At 31.5% G+C, this 24,546-nt stretch overlaps 1 protein-coding gene across 1 annotated transcript; it reads right to left on the reverse strand.

Annotated features, from left to right (window-relative positions):
* Window positions 1–19,382: 19,382 nt before the first annotated feature.
* On the reverse strand, window positions 19,383–23,399 carry LOC133822677 (quinolinate phosphoribosyltransferase [decarboxylating] 1a). Its single transcript, XM_062255086.1, has 10 exons — window positions 23,048–23,399; window positions 22,496–22,632; window positions 22,211–22,344; window positions 22,047–22,110; window positions 21,890–21,972; window positions 21,565–21,648; window positions 21,326–21,478; window positions 20,853–21,029; window positions 20,185–20,252; window positions 19,383–19,804 (listed from the first exon to the last, which is right to left on the reverse strand). Exons 1-10 carry the CDS (start codon window positions 23,374–23,376, stop codon window positions 19,708–19,710), a joined length of 1,326 nt encoding a protein of 441 aa, XP_062111070.1. The 5' UTR covers window positions 23,377–23,399; the 3' UTR covers window positions 19,383–19,707.
* Window positions 23,400–24,546: the final 1,147 nt, after the last annotated feature.

A 24,546-nucleotide genomic window follows, 5' to 3' on the forward strand; every position in this document is an offset into this window, starting at 1 on the left:
TTTGGGGGTTCTGTTTTGGGGGTTCGGTTTTGGGGGTTATAAATGAGTTAATTTTTTTACATTTTTTATATCAAGTTTGTTGGGGTTCTGGTTGGTGGAGATGCTTCAAAGCATATTTAAGATTATAAAGTGGGGTCCATACATATGGATTATTGTGGGAATCTCTATGTGTCCATTTTGGGGTTTTGACATTTTTTGTGGAGTAAAATAGTGCATCTGTTTCTTTGTTGACTATTTTATTCACTAGTACTACTTTTGACTTGGTTTGCTTCCCCTGTGTACTGCTGTTTTGGTGTATATTGTACACAGATAAAAATTGTGAGAAGTTTACAGTCAAATTGCATCATAGGAGGCATTGGTTCACGCCCTTTGGTAATAAAAGATATGAGAAAGGGCTAATAGACTACTTTGACAATGTTTCGAAGAGAAAATTCAGCAGGCTTGTGCTAGAGGATATTGCTAGCAAATTAGGTTATTCTATGCCTTTCGGGTTTCTATATAAGCCACATGGGAAGCATCTTAATGCTGGGAAGATGGTTGTTGGGCCTAAGGAAGCTTCAGAAATACTTAATGAACTGGATGTCAATAGAATTTCAGAGGTTGAAGTGTATTTGGTCCTACCTGAGGCTACATTTGGTTTGGAATGGAAGGAAGACCCCACTGCAGTACCCCATATACCTGACCCTCCCCCTAAAATATTAAGGAGATGTGTGATTGAGGAGTTACCATCCGATACTGATGTGGTGCCTGATGTGGTGGGTATACCTGTAGTGGAACTGTCATCAGATAGTGAGAAAACTGAGTATGGTGATGATGATGAGGCAGAACAAGGGAATGGGAATGAGGATAGTGAGGAAGCAGCTGTTGAAATGGATGTTGGGGATGATGCACCCATACCTCAAGCTGACACACAAAATGAGGAGGTCCTGCCAGATGAAGTGAATGATGCAAGACATGAGATGCCTGAAAGTTCTAATCAGAGGCATTCAAGAGGGTGTTTGCAAGAGGAAGACTTTGAGTTAAATGATGAGGAGTATGAGCAAGAGGTTGAGGCAGAAAAAGAGATGGGTAGGCCATCTGATCCAACTAAATGGTGGGGCAGTGTGACAAATTTGTGCAGCCAAGGTGTTCAGGGAGATGAGTCAGATGGGGTGGACACTAAAGAAGACTTGCAAAGTCTTGGAAGTGATGGTGAAGAGGTTGGGCCTAGGAAGTCAAAAATACATTACAACCCTAGGTCCAACTTTAAGGATTTCAAATTTGTATTGGGAATGGAATTTGGGACGGCAAAACTACTGAGGACTGCTATTAAAGAGTACTTTATTGAAAGTAATAGAGAGTTTAAATATGTAAGCAATGACATGAGAAGAATTAGGGTCAAATGCAAAGCTAAACAATGTCCTTGGTTGTTGTATGCAAGTGTTTCAAGAGCTGACAACACTGCTTTCAAAGTGCAGACTTTAGTAGATAACCACAACTGTGGTTTGGTCCTTAATAATAGTCATGCCGATGCTCCCTGGTTGTCTAAGTATTTTTTAGAGCAATTCAGAATCAATCAAGATATGAAGTATAAGACTTTTAGAGAGATGACAACTAAAACCAAGTACTCACATGTTTCTAATTGGGTATTCTACAGGGCAAAGGCCAGAGCAAAAATATTGCTTGAAGGTAGTGTCTCTGAGCAATATGCTATCTTGGAAGACTACTGCAAAATGATATTGGCTACAAACCCAGGTAGCACTGCCATCATCAAATCAAATATGGTAGAAGGAAAAAGGATATTTGAGAGGGTATATATCTGCTTAAAAGCTTGTAAGGAAGGTTTCAGATCTGGCTGTAGACCACTCATTGGTCTTGATGGGTGCTTCCTCAAAGGGTATTGTAAAGGATTGCTTTTGGCTACAGTAGGAATAGATGTAACAAACTCAATGTATCCTATTGCTTATGCAGTTTGTGAGAAAGAAAACACTAACACTTGGTCTTGGTTTTTAGAATTGTTGAAGGAAGATCTAGAAATTGACAGGCCTTCTCAGTTTGCTATGATGAGCGATAGGCAGAAAGGGTTGGAGAATGCTATTGCTTCTGTTTTTTAGGGTGCAGAGGTGAGAAATTGTGTTAGGCATTTGCATTCCAACTTCAAGAAAGACCACCCAGGTTTGTTATTGAAACAACAACTATGGGCAGCAGCAAAGGCAACCACTATTCCAGAGTTTCAAAAGAGGATGAGAGAGTTAAGGGAAACTAGTGAAAATGCTTACAACTGGTTGGCACTAAAGACTCCATCCGAGTGGTCTAGGTCACATTTTAGTGAAATGGCGAAATGTGATATGTTGTTAAACAACCTTTGTGAATCTTTTAATGCTGCAATAGTTGATGCTAGAGACAAGCCGATAATTACTTTGCTAGAAAAGATTATGTTGACTGTGAATTTAGCCAACGACGTAAGAACGTCAACTACGACAACCTTCAAGAGAATTATAAACGACAACAGACAGTTTTTATGAATGAAAGTAAATAACACGAGGTTTTTATAGTGGTTCAGCCTTGATGATCGGTAATAGCCTAATCCACTTAGAGATTTTATTACTGTATTCACACTCAAGATCAAATGAACCAGAGTCAACTGAGTTTCTTCAGTGCAAATATTTCAGAATACAAAAAAGGGTTTCTCTCAAGAACAATATGTTGGGTTTTATGCCCTTAATAAAACCATTTTTCTTATGTAACACGTTATTATTATCAATAAAAGAAGTAGAAATCATTTTGTTTATTCAATTGCATTGTTCGCTTGTTTTATTACATGTTTATTCAATTAATACAAACATTCATAAAATCTTGAACATATGGATAGTTACAATTATGGTGACTAGGTCACAGTGGATTATAGTTGTAATTATATGTTCAAAAGAACAAGTCCTAGATTAGATCAGTGCATTGGATTTTCACTGATTAGGAAATCTACGATATGATCTACTTACACATTAGGAGTGTGATGTCTTGTCCAAGGCATTGACCAAGTAGATATGATCGGATGTATTTGGTTACATCGGACTAGGACCGACATTGATTATTGATTGATAAATAAGTATCGTTGTTATCGAATCTAATCAATATCACAACGTTGACCATAGGTTAAGTCGATCTTAATTCTGAGTGATAATATTCTGCTAATTATATTATTTAAATCTTTTGACTTGTTCGTTACCAGCTTACCCTACGGTCTAGCCCATACTTACATCTTGGAGATTTAGTAATGAAATTGAGTGGGAGTATTATTCATAGATATGAAATCTATAACTTCTGTATGAGAAGTGAAAATATGATTTCCTTAATTGCTTTGTTCAAAAGGTTAAATGATTGAGATCTCATTTCTGTGATTAAGTTCACGGAAATATCATTTATAAGGAACTTAGTGGGAGTTAAGGATAAAATACTGATGAGGGGTAAAACGGTAATTTTCACCCAGCTTGTTAGTAAGTCATTGATAGAGGATTGACTAACTGTAATGGTTATAACAATGGATAACGTATTTATGCTTTAGAAAATACGTTCTATGAATTCAAGAGTTCAATTCCAAGTCTATAGTGGAGTCACGAGGAATTAATAAGGTAGTGAAATTATTCGTAAATAAATTCACGGTAACTTATTGGAGCTTGATTTCATGGATCCATGGTCCCCGCATCACCTTTGAGTAAATCATCTAGAATGTCTCAATTAATTGATTTAATTATCAATTAGGATTTTTTTTTAAAGTTGACTAGGTCAATTTTGGAAAATTTATAGAGATATGAGATTTAGAGAATAAAAGAGAATCTTTGGGTAAATTTATTAATATTGATAAATTGGTGTCAATATAAATAAATAAAAATTAAATCAAGTTTCAAATTATAATTAGTTAATTTGAATAAGGATTTAGTTAATTAATTAAAATAAATAAATAAATAAAAGGTTTTGAATTTAGGCCCAATTGGGATTTAAATTCAAAATAAAAGTATTGGGCCCAAGTCCATTTGTGTGAGCCCAAGGCTTTTATCTTTTTGTTTATTAGTTTAATTAATTCAAAATTTAAATTTAAATTTAAATTTAAATAAAGCCCATTAAGTTGTCTATATAAGGAATATGATATCTAGGGTTTTCATAAGTCAGTATCAGTTAATTCATTGGGTAAGTGAAAACCTAGACACTCTAATCCTTTCTTAGCCACTTTCTCTTCTTCTTTTCTAGATCTCTTATCTCATGTGTTGAGAACCAGCCCACACTAGTTCTAGATTGATCAAAGGCTTGGTGAGGAAGACTGTGTTGCTGATCTAGTTCAATCTCTTGATAATACTCTGTTACAGAAAGGAATCAAGAGTTAGAGAGATTGAAGGAAGGAGTTGTTCCAGTTCCGCTGCGTATTTGTAAGTTTCTACATCATTGTGTTTATGTTAATTTACGAATCTAATGTTCATATGTATGTCGTGTTATTCTATGTTTCTATTATGTGTTTGGAAAAATAATAGGAACCATGCATCTAGATTTAAATTTTAAGTTCCTACACAATACACTTTCTCTCTCTAGAATACAGATTCACTCTCAAATTTTCCAAAAGTCCTTTTACGATCCTCCCAAGTCTCTATTTATAGACCTGGATTCTCAACTGATATCCCCTTTCGATAGGGATATTCCATTATTTACCTAATATTTATATTACAAAATAAACATTCAAAATATAACTGATCCCTAATTTCAAGTGAGGATTGAGCGATTCCCGGATACTTGGACCAATTCTCACTGAAGTAGTTTTGGGCAGTTTGACGTAGCTTCTCATGCATGTTGACTATTCTCTAAGCTTTACGTAGGTCAAAGGTGGTTTGTGCATGGCTCTCCTTGGACTAAAGGTCAGGTACATTCGAGGCCTACTCCTCCATTGTGTCCGATCGGACATAATGGTTGTCTTCTTTGGCTTAAGGTGGTTCAAACCACCCTATTTGACTCCTTCAATCAAGGTCCGATTGGACCTTGCACTTTGCTCCTCGGACCAAGGTGGTCCGAGCCATCTTCTTCCTAGCATCTCCTTGGACCAAAATGGTCCAAAGCACTCCTTCAGGCATCTTGTGCGGTCGGGGGAGGCGTCTCGTGCGATCGGGCACAATGCCCCTCTACTTGGATCTAAATGGTCCAATCTTCCTTCGTTTAACCAAGGTCCGATCGGACCTTGGTCCTTTCTCTTCGGACCTAGGTGGTCTGAGCCACCACTTACCTCTCCTTGGATCAAAATGGTCCAAGGTACCTCCTCTATGAGCATGTCCGATCGAACATAGCTCTCTTTTTCAACCAAAGCCCAATCGAGCATAGTCATCTCCTTGGTCCGAAATGATCCAAGGTAAACTTTTCCTCCTCACCTTATTCAAGCCCAAGTGCACTTCTTCGGACCATTTTCCATATGCACCAATTGAATTCTAAGGATCTTTAAACTGAGGTCTGAGCCAAGCAACCCCCAGTCCAAATACTCTCTTCGATCGGGCATATTGTATTGACTATCTGTCTCATTCCTTAACTGATGTACTGGACCATTATAAGGCCAGATCACTCCACTAACTCATGCCACGTGTTAATTTCACTGACACGTCAGTCTTTTTAAATTTTTGGGATAACAGATTCGTTATTGGCTAATGAGTCGGTTTTTCAATAAGAGGGAAAGTCTGAAGAAGTGGATACATCCCGTGGGGAAAAGAATATTGCAAGTAGTGGAGAAGAACAAGAGTATTGCCAAGAATTGTCTGACTACTAGGGTGCAACTTATCAATTTCAAGTTGACTGCCCAAATAATGAGTCATTTGATGTTGATTTGCAAAAATTGACTTGCAGTTGCCGAAGATTTCAACTCACTGGTATCCCGTGTGGTCACGAACTGGCTGCCATATGGACAAGTGGGGCATAGATAATGGACTATATCCATGAATGTTATAAGAAAGAGGCATTTCTGAAAGCTTATGCAGGAATCATATACCCTATGCCAAGCCCAGAGCAGTGGCCAGAGACTGGTTTGAACCCTATATACCCACCTTTTGGAACTAATCTGGTAGGGAGACCAAAAAAGGCCAGAAGAAGAGAAGCTGATGAACCACCCCCAAGTTCAACAAAAACTCGAAGGTTTGGTCAGATCCACTTGTGCAAAAAGTGCAAACAGCCAGGCCACACAATCAAAACATTCCCCAACCCAACAAATGCTCAGGTAATGCATTATTATAACAAATGCTCAGGTAATGCATTGATGAAAGATTACACCAGATTAACTCCATGAATTTTTTATTTGTTAGGTTCCTGCTAAAAAGAAAATGGGTAGGCCACCGGCTGCAAATCCCACTGAAGCAACAAAGAAAAGAAAAGAACGATTGACAAAGCAAAAACAAAGCTTTTCTCAGCAAGGGGGTCCCAAAACTCGAGCCAGACAACATGACCTTTCTCAGCAAGGTGGTCCTTAGACTAGGTCCACATAACATGCCTCCTGCTAGAAGAATGTTCACACTTTTGACAAAGCTTTTGAAGATACAGAATGAACTAATTTATGTCTAGTTAGGGACTTTTGATGTTTTTGTAAATACTTGACTTCACTAGATCTTATGTTTTTGATAGCTATGGGCAACATGGCCTTTGCACTTGATGTAAACCAAATAGGCATTAGATCTTAGTTTTTTTGCTAGTTACGGACAACATGACCTTTAAACTTGATGTCAATACTATCTGGTTCTGGTTCTTACTCTGGTATTGCATCTTAATGAAGTACACTTGTTTATTTTTTTACTTTAGGAATTGTACAATACAAATATAAAACTTAAAACCACCAGATTAAAAATAAACCATCAAATTCAATTTAAACAAATAACACTTACAAAAGGGTCCAACAAATTGGATCATAATTTACAACAAAACATTACAATGATATCCCATAACTTAACACCATTTGTTGATACATATTAAAACTACTACAATGGCTACAACCCATAATTTTTTATTACTTTTTACCACCCTAACTTCATCTTCATGCTGTACTCCATCCTTGCAATCAGCATCAGATACAAAAATCATATCCTCTCCCACAGATTGATCACTCAAAGCTTGCTGTGTGCTCCAATCGGCATGTGTGTTTCCAGAAACAAGTTCATCCTCCAACTGTTTAATTTTTCTCAACAACCCAGGTATGACCACCTTGCTTCGGGCACACATATAAGGGTCTAACCAAGAGAAATACCCACAACCACCATTACTCTGTAAACACAAGAAATCATCAAATCAGTAGAAGTTAAGAAGAGATGAACAAACCCAAAATTTTTAAAAAAAAACTACAAATTAACCACACCCGACCCACAACCACCATTACTCTGTAAACACAAGAAATCATCAAACCAGTAGAATTCAAGAAGAGATGAACAAACCCAAAATTTTCAACAAAAAAAACCACAAATTAACCACACCCGATACTTATGGCAGCACTTGAATCTTCTTCCAGGATTATCGTTGGTCCATGAAGTCTTGATGATGACTACTTTCGATGGCCGACAATTGCAGCTCCATTGTTCCATGGTCACATTCAAATTTTTATGCCCTAGACCTTCGTTTTCTTCAAATTGTACACGAAGGATGGGGTTTATAATTTTTAAGTTTTTAATTCAGATGGTTAAGTTTTTAGTTATATTAGTTTTTAGTTTTATTTATTAGTTTTAATTTATTATATCAGAATTTTTTTAAAAAAAAAGGATTTAGGTGACCTGTAATATTAAAAATTACGTGGACCAATTAAAAATCGCCAGATTTACCTCTACATGACACTTGACAGTCAGGTACCAACGGATGCCAAGGATTGTTGACGGAATGTATTTTTACCACCAAAAACAAGAGTTAGGTATTTAAGTGTTATAAAACAAACAACTTAGGTATTTTCGCCGCAAATTACCCTTATATTTATTAGATACTATTTTATTTTAGTAAGTTTAAATTAACAAACTATTTTAATATAGAGTTTATTATACACTATAACTCTGCTAAACTTGTAGAAAACTTGACTGCTTATAAATAGGGTCAGTTGTGCACAGTAGCAGGGATCCCAAAATTTCACTTGTAAGCAAAAACTCTGTTGAACTTGTAAAAAAACTTCATTGTTAAAGCTCTCTAAAGCTTAATACTAGTGACTCATGGACTAATGCTCATTAACTCTCCAACCATGTAAAAATTGTGATTGTTCATCTCTTATCTTTTCTTTTCAGCTCTTATTTTATAACAAATTTATAGTTTCCGAAAAAATCGATAAACAACATTATTTTTGTATAGGAAAATAATTAAAAGCATAAAAAATAAGAGTTTTGAAATAACTTAAGTTTTATATATATGATTATATCATGAACAAAATTATAGTACTATCATTATTATAATTCGAATCTTAACTACATGACTAGTTATAATATAATATAATATAATATTTTTGTTTATGATCACTTTAATAGTTTTTTATCAAAAATATATTTAATTTAAACATGTAAATTTGTTTAAATAAAATAAATATGACATCCTGATACAACTTTTCCAACTCACATCACTTTAAAAGCTGTAATTTACCAAACACTAAACAACTTTTTCCCATAGCTCGCTGTAGCTGTTTTTCCCTACAGCACAGCTATAGCTGCTTTTACCCACAACACACATGTACCAAAATTGGCTCTAAATAGTTATATATATATAATATTATTGGTTGTTTAGTGATTTTTATACTAGTTAACTACAATTATTGCACAAGCTTTTAGCTAATCAAACTTTGCTGATCAAGTAACAGTGATATTGAATACAATACTAACTAATTTAGGCATACCATACCTAAAATTATTTAATTATACCTCATATATATAGTTGGGTCTCTTTATCAAGGAGAAAGAGTGGATTAACTCCACAACTATCAAAGAATTTAGAATGGCTAAACTCATCATTTATAGCCACATGCTTTCATGGAAAATCAAACTCCATTTGGATCTGCGTAGAGAGTTGTAACGTTTTCGGTTTAGAATTGCTCAAATGTTTGATTGGTTGTCTATGATATTGTATTATTATTATTATCTATTATTTTATAGTAATATTATATATTGGGACGACTAAAGTGCTAATACTAGTGTAGACAAAATTTGGTTTTTGCATGTTGATAGTTATAATTTAATTTTTTTTATGACAATATATATTGTAATCATTTAGAACAACTCACAAATTTTTAAGAAATTTTGAATAATTTATAGTAATGACAATAATATTCAAATAATTTGTTGTACACGTGCACACAAAAACAAACACGCATGTGAAATTCGACTGTTTGAATCTTGTTTTCAACATTGTAAATTATTCAAAATTTCACCAAAATTTATTAAATGCTCAAAATAACTACAATGTACAATAACATAAAATAAAATTGAGATTATAACATGTTAGCACGCCGAAACAAAAAAAAATCAACAACAATATTGACAAAAAAACTATCATCACCACTCGGAATATATATTTTAAGATGTTGTCTATTACATTATGCTTAACATAGACATTGTTATATTTGATTATATTATTTATTAAATCTGAAAGATTAGAACACTTTTAGTGTCTTTTTCACTCAGTTTACTAATTTCATTCACTTTCCTAATTCATTTTTGTTTTCCTCATCTCTTTTTTTTTTTTTCATCTCTCTCAATTTTAGAAAGAAATCGAAAAATCATTAAAAAAATGAAGAAAAACCAGATAGAACTAATCGTGGAGGTTACAGGGGACTCCCACTTGATTTATTTTATTCAAAATTTTACATTTATATTTTGCTCTTATTATTATTATTTTTTTAAATATATCTACCACTAACTAGAATATTATTATAAAAGAGAAAAGAACAAAAGAAATGATGAGAGAAGAGAGTAAGTATTGTACAATATCTCGTATTAGAGTTAAAAATTATAGAATATAATCTAATACAATTTGTTCTGGTTTTAGATATATAACATTATCTATACTGAATTTAATAGTGAATACAAAATCACTACCAAACACATACATTATCGTCTTTAATTAATCCAATATAGAAAGAAACGCAACCAATAAGGTCTAGTCTAATTTAGGTGACCTTTTCAAATCAATGTAGTTTTAGAAAAAGAATTATATAATGTGCACAAAATTGTATTACAACACTAAATTGATCCGTTTAAAGAACAGAATGATCTAAAAAAAATCAGGAAAAATCAATTAAATGGAATTATATGTGTGAAGTTGATTGGTTTTTACAGAAATTAAAACTCAATCCATCGTTTAGGTTTGCCAATATAAAATTCAGTGTTATCATAAAAGTATATAGCTGGTGGATTTTTGGTTGTATATATTGAAATATCAAAACTTTGTTCCACTTTCTGTTTGAAATTTTCTACAAACTTTAGTACATAATTTTTATATATATATAGAATAAAATGTGGTATGTTATATTCTATATTAATTAAGCAAACGTGTAAGATACCAAAATTGAGACCAACCAAAACAAGAGTGAGTTTGGTACCAACAATGTCAATACTCAATATAAATATAATACTGATGTGGCACTGACTCGTTGGGGTTTCAAGGGCACTCTTGCTTTACCCTTAGGTAATAGGTACAATGCAACTAGTCGTACACTACAAATCCTAAGGTCAATCACTCTACAAGTATTATGGTAACTTTGACGAAACTAAGATCATTACTTACAAAAAATAAATAATATGAGAGTATATTAGTACTTTGGCTCATACTATATCTAAAAAAGATAATATTTCATCATCATTCAATTTCTGTTTTTAATAATTACTAAATTAGTTAAATTAAATGAATTAATTAAGATGCGAAATGGTAATAATGTTGAAACTAATTTTAGATCCTGGGATAGAATAAGACTTTGTTACGATAGAAACTGAACATAATAAAAAGATCGTGCAAAAATACTAAAGAACACAACAAATTTTTACAATGTTCAGAAATCTTTCGAATAACCAACTCATTGTGGCCACGTTCAGAAAATAAAACCAATTAATAAAGAATCACAAGTACAAAATATTGATTTAAACAAAACAAGACTCTCTCTTGAGATTTACCGTAACTTTGTTGTAATTCTCTTCACTAATCTGATCTTGATTGAAAACGTCTACCCACTTGAACTCCCTTCAATGACCAGCGAATAGTTGCATCCTCCCGATGCAAGACTTGTAAAAATCTTCCCGAATACTATAAGAATTGTGTTCAACTTACAACATGTATTCACTCATAAATGCGGTTCAAACTCACCATAAAACTAAACACTCATTTTACTACAAGATCACGTGAATACAATGATCTTTAATACAAACTATGAACCCTCACATATATTACAATTCACTCACAAAATTATGCACCAAATAATTTTCTTATTCTCAAGACCCTAAAAGCCTATTTATAAAGACTATTTCGTGCTCAGAAAGGGTGAGAAAGAATTTTCAATAAAAACAAGAATATATTAAATATATTATTGATTAATGAAAATTTACAATTTTTAGTTGATTCTAATCCGACAGACGCAGATTTTGCGGGGGCAGCTAATACCTGCGTCATATCAAATTTTTTAATATAAAAATAACAATTAATTCCTTCAAAGATTATATTTCCTCAAGTTAATTATCTTGAGCAACACGAAAATCAATAGAAAAATATTCCATAAATAATTTCGAATAAACACATAATATTTTCTTTATAAAACCGACATACAAATTCATTTTATAAATATATTGTGAGAATATCAAACTAAATAAAAAATTATTTGAAAACCTTACAAATTAATCCAAAATATTAATTCTCAAAATCACAATAAAAAAGAATTTAATATCATCTTTTAAATAAAAAAATTAGTCTATAAAATATGCCAATTTTAAAATTTACAAACACAACTATAAGTGAAAATGAATTCTTGAATGACTAATACAAAAAGCATAGAAGATCTTTCATACCCATCATGCCATCAACAATACTATTTGTGTTTGGAGAATGAGTTTAGACCCTGTGTAGTATTTTTTTATTATTGAATTATTACATCTAATCAAAACTGTTAATATATATAAGTTTAATATGTGATTCAAGTTGCTTAACCAGTATTTTGGGATCCAAAACTATTTTCCTACAGTTTTGTCATTTCTATAGTATCAAACACAATAAGAGAGCAGTAATATATAGACCTATATTGTACTATTCAACCGACCAACCATAACCCAAGAGTGGCTCCATTTTATTAAATGGGTTATGACATTTTTAAGAGCTAAGCCTAAGAGATAGGTGAAGCAGTATACTAGTACCATAATGTTACAGTGGTACAAAAACTCCAACCATTAAAACTTCTTTTTTGGGGGTATTAAAATGAAAGAAAAAAAAAGTAGGATCACATGTATTAAAGTTGAGTAAAGGAATGAGTTGGTATGTTTCTCATCACAAAACTAACTACAAAGCAATGGAATGGAAGGGAAGGGGTTTGGTAGCATTAGGTTTGTTGAGAAGCCAACATCTGAAAAGGTATGTGCTATTTTGCTGCTCCTAATTGCTAAATCCTATTCTTAATCTAATCTAAGGTGTGCCGAAAGATGTTACTTTATTTCAATTTTTCTCATCTCCTTATTGGCCTTTTCTTTGGTATAATTATTATATATATACAAAATAATAATAAAAAAAACAATTTATACGTACCTTCCAAAATCAATATGACGAATACACTTATACCTCCTATCCTACTAGTAGTACCTACCCATTTGCCTAAACTGGAATTTTATTGTAAAGTGTTAATACATGGGTGGACACACACCCATACTTTTCACCTCAAAGTTAACATCATTCCTTTCCTACACACATATAAGTCACCAAAAGGATAAGAGTATGTGTGCACAACGGTTGAGCCGCCCATAGACAATTTCCCATCATCATCATCATCATCAATGACTCATCTCCATGTGAGGATATGTTATTTTGTTGAATTACTTATTAGGGTTTTTTTTATAATTTTTTTTTTCCTTTTTGTAATCTATGTTCTTCTTTATAAAGTATCAATTATGCTTTATTTGTCAATTTAAGTACACAAACAAAGGCCCCCACACAATATGTTTACTTATAGCTCTAAGTGATAATCTACCAATTATATATATAAATATACACATACATCGTACATTATTGTATTGTATTGTATTCCTACTTGTGATTCTTTATACATATTCACTCTACAACAACAGCAAGTATGATCAATTTGTCTTGATCATATATATATATATATATTTATAAATAGCTGTTCAATTCTAAGAGCACTCTCAATGGGTGCTCTACTTTATTTTTTAAAATGCCTCATCAAAACAATTTTTTTTTTATTTTACCTCTAAATTTTACATTATACCATACATCAACTTCTTTATATATTTCTCTACATTATTTAAATATTATATCTTTAAAATTATTTTATTACTTAAAGTAAAATAAAATAATTGAAAAATAAAAAAGGAATAATAAATATATACTAAATGGAGAGAGAAAGCTTATAAAGAAAAATAATAATATTAAAATATTATATAAAGAATATGTAAATGTTATATAAATGTAGATATGAATTAATTAAAGTTTGTGCATATCTATTATAAATATATGTATAAATGAGCTGATGGAAGATGTTTTTATGAGTTTTAGCTAAATATTATAGAGAAAGTGTATTACAAAATATATTACCAAAACATACATTTTTATAATTTACCTCAAACTTTTACATTATATCATACACCTGCTTTTCTATTTTTTCTCTACATCATTTATATATTATATTTTTTTAAAATATTTTATTCATTTTAAGAAATAAAATAATTAAATATAATAGTATCATACTCATATATATAAAAGTTTATAAAAAAAATAATAAAATATTTATAGCTTGATGAATAGTGTTTCACTACATATAGAGAAATAATATTCATTTAGGTAAAAAAATATAACTTTACATTATCCATTGGAAGACTACTTAACCATTTTTTCTCTATATTATAAAGAATAACACATTTTAACTCATCCATCAAGAGTGCTCTAATAGAAACCGCCATTTGCTTTGTCTAGTGGTGACCCATTTACCTTTGTAACTAGAGGGCATGGGTTCATACCAAACTCAAAGCAAAAATTGTACATATTTATATACATATAAATTTATACCCCAAATGGTGGTGTTGCTGGTCCCCCTCGTGCTGCTATTCACCTATTCGTGGTGATGTACGACACTCCTTTCCTCCAGAGTGTACATTTATATCTTATGGTAGATTGTGTCGGGTTGAAGATTGTAAATAAGATCATTAACATGTTCCGAGTTGTAATAATGTACACAATATTATAACACGTAGTGAATATAAAAAAAAATTATAATGGAACTTAGTTTTCAACTATTGGAGACATAAATGAATGGAGTAAGTGTGAGGATCTGTAATTAACATGATGTAAGGGATATGTCATCCTCCACTCTAACAGAAAATATTAGCCCCTGAGTTAAAAAAAAATATATAGCATACTCTTGGGATCTTTTCAACATTATCCTTGAATAGTGAGTGAGCTGAAGTTTGTACTAAACATATATTATATCATGATTTAGTACATATAATTCTTAACCTTTTCTTTCTGTGACTGTTTATTTATTTTGGTGTGATATATTATATGTTAACATATTGAATGAATAATTTCAACTTACTTCCCCAACCCGAGCATGGTCGGCTAGCCATCGGATCCAATTGACAATTTGACATTGACAAGGCATGAAAATCCACTAAGGTTTAGTGTCATTTCCAGCTCCCAAATTTCCCTCTAATCAGTCGGTAAATATCTCTATCGCACCAATAAACTTTTTTGGATATAAATTGCGTTTATTTATTGAATATATTGATATTGGTAGCTAGCAAATGACAAAGAATAAAGTTGATGGAAATTTTGAGGATTATTTTTGTCATAGGATATTAATAATATATCATAAAAGTGACGTTAATAAGGGTGGATTAGTACAAATTGCATTTTGAAAATAATAAATAAAATCCAACGACTAATCGTAACTACTAATCACAATGCATATCGTTATTTTTTTTTTATTCATCATCATTTTGGTACTAGATAGTTCTTGTTTTCTCAACTCTTATCTCAAGGTGGATGCCTACTACTCTATCTTGATCCAAATTAATGCACAATTATTTTCATTTTCTTTTATTTATGTATAAGATTTGGATACTAAGTCAAATTTAAATTCACCTCTAAAAAAAACACAAAAAAAAAGTTATAATTTTTGTAAATATAACTGTATATATTTAAAATATTATACATATTTATTGAAAGTGGTGTATTGACTAAAAGAGGATCTTCCATGCTTTTTTTTTATTTTATTTTTTTTATATATGGCCTTCAGATTTTAGGGAAGGTCAGTTGGTTAAAACTGATATTTACATGGGATTATCCAGGTTAGAACCAAATAGTGCTTATTAATTCATACGTATAAAAGTTTATTTAAAACAAAAAAAAAAAAAAAAGAGATCTAGCTACAGGTGCAAAAAAATCGTGAATATGCAAAATTTGCATTTATTTGCAACGTGCACCACAGTCTCAAACACTATACAAGTTGGTATGGAATTTATTTTCACTTCATTGTGTGGTATGATTCTACTTGTGAGTCTTAAAAATTCAGTTCTCCTTGCACCAATTTAAAAAAAAAAAAAAAAAACTATTGCACCATATGTATATTTATGTTATTATTGTTTTTGCAATGTTTACCACAAATTATTTAGACTTTGTTGATGTCTTAAATCTTTAACTTATTTAAAAATCTGTGTTGTGCGCTAAGTTAGAATTTTTCATAATACCTTTTGATCTAATTTTAGAGTCTATATTATATATATATATATATATATATATTGACAAAAGTCTATATTCTATATTTGGATTAGCTTGTAATTTGCAAATTATTAATTTTCATTAAATTAGAGTTTTATCTAATTTATTTTTATTTTAAATTTTAGCTCAACTTGCAATAATTAATTTATAGTATAAACTATATTGACAATTTAAGGAGAGAACCATAGACTACTTCTCTTGCCTCATTTATTATCTCTCTCTTCTTTTCATGATATTTTTATTTTGTGTTTTTATATTTTTAATAAGTTATACGTCTGTTTTGTAGGTTTTAGTTTTTTTTGATCTATTGTTTTATTCATAGGGGCTTATATTTAGTTAGATTTTACTAATTTCTTTAGTTTTGCGTGGTTTCATTTAGATAGGTGTCTGTCAAGTTTAAATTTGAAATATCTAATAACTTTTAAAGAGTTTTCTTCACAATTGAGCACTATGTGTTCTTTGATGATTGAATTTTTAATACTTTTTCACCTCGAACATTTCCAATAGAATGCTAAATTTGTTATGCAATGTTGTATTTTTGGTATTTTTAAAAATCAAGGAAAAAAACCTTCTCTAATATTAGATGAGTCAAATTTAACAAAAAAATATGCATATATCAAATTTGACACGATAATAAATATATTTATTATAATTAATTATTAATGAGAGACTTTAATACATCTTTATTTTTAAATATAATGTTGTAATTGATTCATTTTAAAAATTTTAATTTATTAATTATCATTAATGAGATTTAAAAAAAAAATTAATTATTTAATTGTTAATGATAGTTTAATTTTTGTATCAATTTGAATATTATTGTACATTGGATATAATTATAAATATTGTGTTAAATATAATATTTGATTATTTTTTTTATACTAAATTTAGATCATGCATTAGAGAAGATCTTAATGTGGTGCCCTTAGTGCTTTCCTTATATGAACACTTTATTTCACCATTTATGCATGAATGGAAACTATTATATTTTATATATAATTTTTTTCTGTCAATCGGCTCTACTTACTGATAGAACCTAGATATAATTTAGATGGAGTCTACATTTAAGATTGCCACGTTTGTAAGTGGTGGTATAATATTATTACTTTCTTAGAAAATTTGTTAGCACACTAAAACAATTGTTGGATTCTTGTATCCATTGAAATTTTATCATATATTTTATGTCATTTTTTATTATATTTTAATAGAACTCCTGTGCATATATATATATATATATATATTAAAATAGGCAATTTAAAATACCAAAATAAAATCGCCAAATTTGATAAATGCAATTGCAAAATTTGCAATGCAATTAATGAATGGAATTCAAGCAGCACACAAGACAGGCGGAGAATAAAATACCTATTAAAGGTTGAGAAAGGGACTGAGACCAAACCTCTAATTTGGGTAGATGCAATTCCCCTTGCCCAATCACTTCTCAGATATAAAGTTTAGCATTTTCTGGGGTCCAGGCAGGTGATTTTGACTAAATATAGTTTCCTTCTACCCTAATTCTTTAGTTTATTTATCCTTTTAATAAATGTGCAATGCTCTTTTTGGTGGCAATATTCATGTAGGCATAACAGTTGGTAGTTCATATCCTCCCACACATTTTAAATGTTCTTATTCAACAATAATAACTCTATAAAACAGTACATGAACCAGTAATCTAAATGAAGCAAAATCAATTAGTTATTTATTGTGAATACAAGAAGGTTGGAGAAACTGAACTGCCATGGCAAATAAAACAGTACAGAAAATTAAATATACCAATATCCTTTTCTCTCTTTCCTTGTTTCTATGAGCAAAGTTTGGATCAAATTGCTTAGTGACCAAGATCTCAACCAAAGTAAAGACCTCTCTCTCTTTTTTGGGACAGTAATTTAAAGGATGTCATCTGGGTACCACAATGTCACCCACAAGATCTTTTTCAATTTTTTTTCTCTTTAAAAGAGTAATAATAATAATAATAAATAGAAAGTAATGTTAGGTAGCCCGTAGCCCATAAAGAGTTTGTAACTTTAGTGGACATGAATGGATGGAAACCCATTGGAATAAAAATTTTAAGAGTTAATATTTTTGGATTAATTCCATTTATACGAGGGAGTGAATTGGGAGGCAAAGAGGGACAGAAAGCCATGATGTGGGGGGCATTTTGATTTGACTTTTTGCAAGCCAATACGAGATGTCCACAACGGGATAAAGCCATCAAAACCCCGTTGACCTTTTTTTATTTAATTTTATTTTGAGAACAGAAAGATTAAATTCACTTGTTATTGTTTTTTAAAAATATATATATATGTATAAGAATAAATTTAAGTAAAGGAGAGAAACAATAATACAATAAATAGAATCATAGATCCGATCCAGATAGAAAGAAAACAAGACTTTACAAGATAAATTTGTATGAATGAAAAGAAAATACAATGGAGGAAATAGCCTCTTGAAAATAAGAGGAAAAGTAGAAACATTAAGACCGGTTTGTTGGCCCAACGAATACAATAAGAGTGGTTGGTGGTTGTAACTAGTATTATCATTTTTTTTTCTTTCACTATTTCTACAATTATTGTAAATAAATATTCTAAAGAATTTTAAAATTTATTTTTTAAATACAAAATTACTCATTAATAAAAAATAAAAATAAAACTTATTTTATCAATATTTTACTTTTTTATTTTGACAAAACTCAATCTTATACTTTAGTTATTAGTCATTAATTTTTTTATATGAATTTTCAACTAAAATCACACAGTAAAAAAACACATTCGTTAATTTTGTATAATTTTAATATTTAAATTAATAGCCTGATTTTTGAAGTGTTACTGAGAAATAGTTCAGAATTAAAATTTACTGTCTAAAAATATATAATATTATTGTTAATTTGTGTATAAATAACCATACAAGGATAATAAGGTTATCTGAGAATTTACTAATTCGTACTATTATCATCAAAACGCCTCATGCCTGCATTCATTTCAAATTAGCTACTAACTATAAAAAATAATGATGTGCAACTTTAATGACGAATTTAGTTTACACTAGTATAAAACCAAAAAAAAAAAAGTGTTAATTCGATACACCCCCACATAGAAAAAAAAGATTCTTTAATTATAGTTTTAAAGTCTAGTCACACTATTTTTTTTACATTCAATTCCCAATCAAATCAAGTTGCTTTCTTGGTTTTTGGACAGCTACCTTCCCCAGATTTGAGACACTCATGCAACACCAGATCAAACCGTAATGTACGATTTTAATATGAAAACAAAACCAATACGCTCTAATTTTATTATTTGATAAAAAAAAAGACAAGTCTATTGGCACAAACTTTCTGAGGGGAATTCTACTTTATCTAGGGATAACATAGAGTCCATATTATGCTTAAAAGCTCTTTTGAAAAACTAAAGCTCTATATGCTACCAAAATTGAACACAACAAATAAATTCAAACCGACATTTCAAAAAGACAAACTGCCTGTTCTAAGAGGCAACGAAGTCACATGTAGTGAGTATATTATGGCGTACCTGTATCCCACTTATCAACTACCAAGATGGTCTGTCTGTTATGACCTGTTTTCTTTATAGACATTTCCTTTCCTTTTCAATCTAAAGCTTTTATTTTACATTATTGATGAATTCCTTTCAATTGTAAACTGTTTGCCCATGTGATTATGATCTGAGTGTTCTCAGAACATTAGCATCATTATTATTTGACAACACTAAGATTGAATTAACATACTGATGGATCGCTTATGAGAGGACACAATTACATCAAGAAAGGTCATGCCCTTTTGGTGCGTCTCCCAACTTGAAGAGCCAACTCTGTGTCAATCTTGAGGGAAATGTCAAGAGCTTTCACAGAATGTGTCAATGCACCACTGCAGACCATAAGAAACCAGCTTTAATACTGTAAAGCTTTTAATTGCTTGCGAATTACTTATTTTGAATAAAGTATACTTGCAAGAATAACAAGGGAGAATATTAATGCAGTAAGAAATGTATATATTCTTCAATCACATTAAGTCTCACTTATGTTTTGCATTCAATTTCACAACGCACAATCACTATTTTGGCATTTATTATAATTCATTAGAGATTCTATTGATCCTCCTTATGTTGTGGTAATAGCCAATCTTGTCAAACACTTCTCCAGCCTAGTACGCAATCCCTCCTTTCCCTCCTCCCAATCTTTTCATTACGGAAAAATATGTAGACTTTTGGGTCAACAAAGTAAAGATTAAAAGAGTATCAACATTACCTGGAAATGTAGGTCACCCCTGTGCTTCCAATTTTGTGTACCGTTTCAAAAGTAACATTGCCAGAGGCCTACCATCATGAAACAGATAGTCAAAGAGTAGATTTTATTTTTTGGAAAGCAAAGAACCGATATAGACAACATGCAACTAGAATTGGATTACCCTAAATACTTTTTAAATTCAGCAATCATGGTTTCAGGAAAGAAAAGAAATAGCACCTGATGCTCCCACACACTAAACAAAGAACAGGGAACTTGATAACTTGACTGAAGGAGATGAAAACTGGGAGGGAAAAGCAGTATCACAGCGTTGACAATTCTTTTTAAAATTCAATATCCAAGAGGAACACTAAGGGATAACAGAATAGGTGCAGGAAAGTCACTGCTACTGACGAGTGAATATCAATGCACAATGAGGAAACATTACCGAATATTTTAATCATATACATATCTCCAGACCTAGTAATAAAGCACTAACATCTTAATTGTGCTACACGCATGTTTTGTAGACAATGGATTGTTGCAATATTGGTAAAGTAGATCCATACATTGATTTTGTTTCTTGTTTAACAATACTCTATCGATATTTATGAATAGGAATCAATAACTTAAAATATTTTGAAGAACAAATATATATATAAAAAAAAAAATTGAAGAACATCATGAGCTACCTCTGTCTCGAATTTCCCATTAATCAGTTTCACAGCTTCTTTAAGCATAGATACATCAACATCTCCATTCGGTAGTGGTACAACCATATTATCCAACATTATTCTTGTTAAAGAAGTCTTTGATTGTGATGCATAATGTAACACCTCCTGTACTTCCTCTAGAGTCCTAGTTTCAACCTAGAAAACAGATCATCACTTTACTTACCACCAGAATGTTATCTGGAATTGTATGTGTTTTGTACATATACATTTAGTAACTTAACCACAAATATATGCAACAACGAAGAACATTAAGCATATAAAATAAAAGCATTCGTGAACAATATTGTGGATTAAAAAACTAACGTAAATATCAAAGCTTTATTCAAGAGTACTTTATAAAATACTGAAGAAAGTGAATGGGGGAAAAACATTATTTACTTTTGCTTATAAGAAGCTCAATAGTTGACCATAAGGAAAAGAAAAAGACCTACCTCAACCTCCATTTTAATATTCTTTTGCTCTAGATATGTATCTACAGATTTGACAGCACTTGTGACACTACCTGCAGCTGAAATATGGTTATCTTTTATTAAAACCATATCAAATAGACCCATTCTGTGATTTCTGCCCCCACCAATAAGTACCTATAACATGAGAATTCACAGGTCATTATTAAATTAAATTACATGATATAATATGATAACCATAAAAATATGAAAATGACATATACCGCCCACTTATCCACCAAGCGTAAACCCGGAGCAGTCTTCCTTGTCTCTAAGATAAGAGCAGGATGTGCAGCATCTGCCATTGCCTGCAGGAAGAAAGAGCCTCATAAATCTCTCCTCCTTACATCTACTTGATTAGACATATTGATATAAGCATTGATGATCATGATTCAAATTATTATACTTTCCATCTATCTTAGACTTCTGGATCTCTATGATCAATTCACTGCATTGAAATTAATCAATGCATTCATCTCTATCATACGTACAGATTTAGACTTTTGGATAGCTAGATGTACTTAGAAAACAATTTTAAAAGAGCGTTACCTTAGTTAGAGTTGCTATGCCACTCATCCTCTGCATAAAATTAAGAGCTACCCTTTCAGCTACAACAATGCTGTATGCCGTTCCTGCATACAATATTATAAAACTATCTTCCAAGAAAGTTTCAAATATTATTGAATATATCTGTTTCCTAGTTTACCATAGACTCTTCCAATCTTTAGGCCTTTGTGAACATGATCACCATCTTTTTGAGACCATTCTACCTTTTTTTTTTGAAAGGCGCACAAAAAGGAAACCAAAATGTCAACAAAAAGTTCGAACACCATACTTAATCCACGAAAACAAAATGCAGAGACTTATAACCTTCAGAGAAGGGTCAACTTCCTGAAACACCATCTCTGCAAGTGCAATTCCAGCAATGACACCATCCTCCTTCGCTAAGAAATGGGCCTCAACTTCTACATCTGATGGGACAGTCGCCAGTGTCGTTACATCACCTGCAATGGAAGCACGCAATTTTGCTCAGTAATATTTTGAAATCATGAAAAGGGTAACAACTAGTCATTACAAATAAACCACAGACTATTTTCAAACTTGCAACATGTTAATGGCAATTCGAAAGCTTAGACATTAAAAGACAATTCGAACCTAGGTCACCAGCATCTTCAGCAAGGGCTAACTTGATAACACCATTCAAATCATAGGTAGGATGTGAAGGAGGCTCTATTACCATGGATTTTATAGAAACTCCAGGATTTGCAGTTGCATGCATCCTATCACTTCGCCTAAAAATTCCATGAAATTAATCAAACCATTTTTAATATATAAATGTATAAGCAAGTCAATTATAATGTTTAGCACCAAAATAAAATATATATATATATATATTTATAGATTTATTCATTGCTGCTCCTAATTTCTTTATGGTTTCCAATAATCTCACTAAAAAAATCTACACGGCTTAACCAAAAAATAAAAATCTACCATCTGAGAGGGCATAAACGCCAAAGTTTATTTCCGAAGAAAACAAAAACTCTTAACGTTTTAGGCCAAATGCTCAAGAACACTTGGTCAGAGAGTAAAGCTGCCGTTGTTTGGTTTCCGAGAACATCAAAGAAACCTAATTATACTAATTAATTATAAGTGACTATTTTAAGTTGCGTAGAAAGAGCAAAAGAACGAAGAACACGAGGAACTCACCTCTGTACTGATAGAGAAGTAAGCAAACCAATTGGTCGGCGGCACGCGCGCGCTACCTTATGAGAATATTGGGACAGCTGTGGGTGTGGCTGTGAAGGTTGCCACTGGAGAATCATGGGAAATTGGATAAACCAGAAACGAATCCTTATTTTGCGGACGATTAGACAAAAAGAAAGAGTGCTGTCTGTGTCTTTAAACGGCTCCACGACGCCGTATATCGTCGAGGCGCGCCTTTTTCTACGGAGCATTCTATAATTTGTTAAGAAAATGGGCCGCTGTCGTTTGTTCAAAGCTTTCTGTCGTTTTTTTCTTTTTGAGGATTCCTTCATGATACAATGGGATTAGAAGCATTAGAGCCCTCTCCTCCTACACACACGCAATGAAAATAAGTAAATATACAAGTGTTTTTATTTTTATTTTTCAAAATAAGCCTTTTTACTTTTAACATATGCGATTGTTTAATAATTTGACTTGTAGAGTGAATTCTATTGAATTCACAATGCATGAATGTATTTTTGCGATTTTGATTCTCATTTATAATAATAAAAATAGTATATGCAAATATCTCAATCGAAGAAGTTTATTCTTCCTAACTTTATCAAAATCAAGACACATTTTTGTTGTTGCTACGCTAAGTAAAAGGAAAACAAATTCTGATCACCATTAGATTTTTAATAGATAGTTCTGTTAAATTGAAAACAATACTATGAGCATAAATCCATAAATCAGATTCAAGTCAATATAGCATGCTCATACAACAATCCAGGAACGCATTTTATTTAGAGCATTGAATTGAATACATATAGATGAAACATACCTGACATTGAGTCTCCAATGTTCATCCTTGAATCTCTCACGATCTACACAAAACAATATTAGAAAAACAATACAAGAGAGATCTTATGGAGAGCAACCCTTACCAAACCATATGCCACTGTATGTTTCCCAACAACATATATGTTCAATATATATGTCTCATATGCCTTCTTACCCTAAGGGGTATATTGGGCCTATTGGGCCTATTGGGCTTATATTATCAGATATGGTGGACTATGATTTAATGGGCCAACCTATAGTCTTTAGGGTGCTACCATGTGCCTCAATTGCAATTAGATTAATATTAACCATCTCATTATGGTCTTTAACTATTCGTAGGCACTCTATAAAATGATTGTGATAATAGAATTATGTTTGTAATTATATTAGTCCATATAAAATTCTAACATTCTCCCACTTGGACAATATAATCAAACCACCATAATGTTGTCCATCACAAAAGACAGTCTAATAAATCATATATAATATCATATCGATAGGATAAATATATTATTTATGATTCGGTCTTGAAAACATTCAAAAACAATAACAATCATTAAACCAAACATGCATGTGGTACATTAATTTGAGACTATGCGCATTCATCTCCTTTTGTACATGTCACTTCGATGAACAATAGTATATACTTATATAAACATATATACGTAACAACAACAATAAGA

This window comes from Humulus lupulus, chromosome 3 (assembly GCF_963169125.1).
Source record: "Humulus lupulus chromosome 3, drHumLupu1.1, whole genome shotgun sequence".
In the NCBI taxonomy this organism is placed as follows: Eukaryota; Viridiplantae; Streptophyta; class Magnoliopsida; order Rosales; family Cannabaceae; genus Humulus; species Humulus lupulus.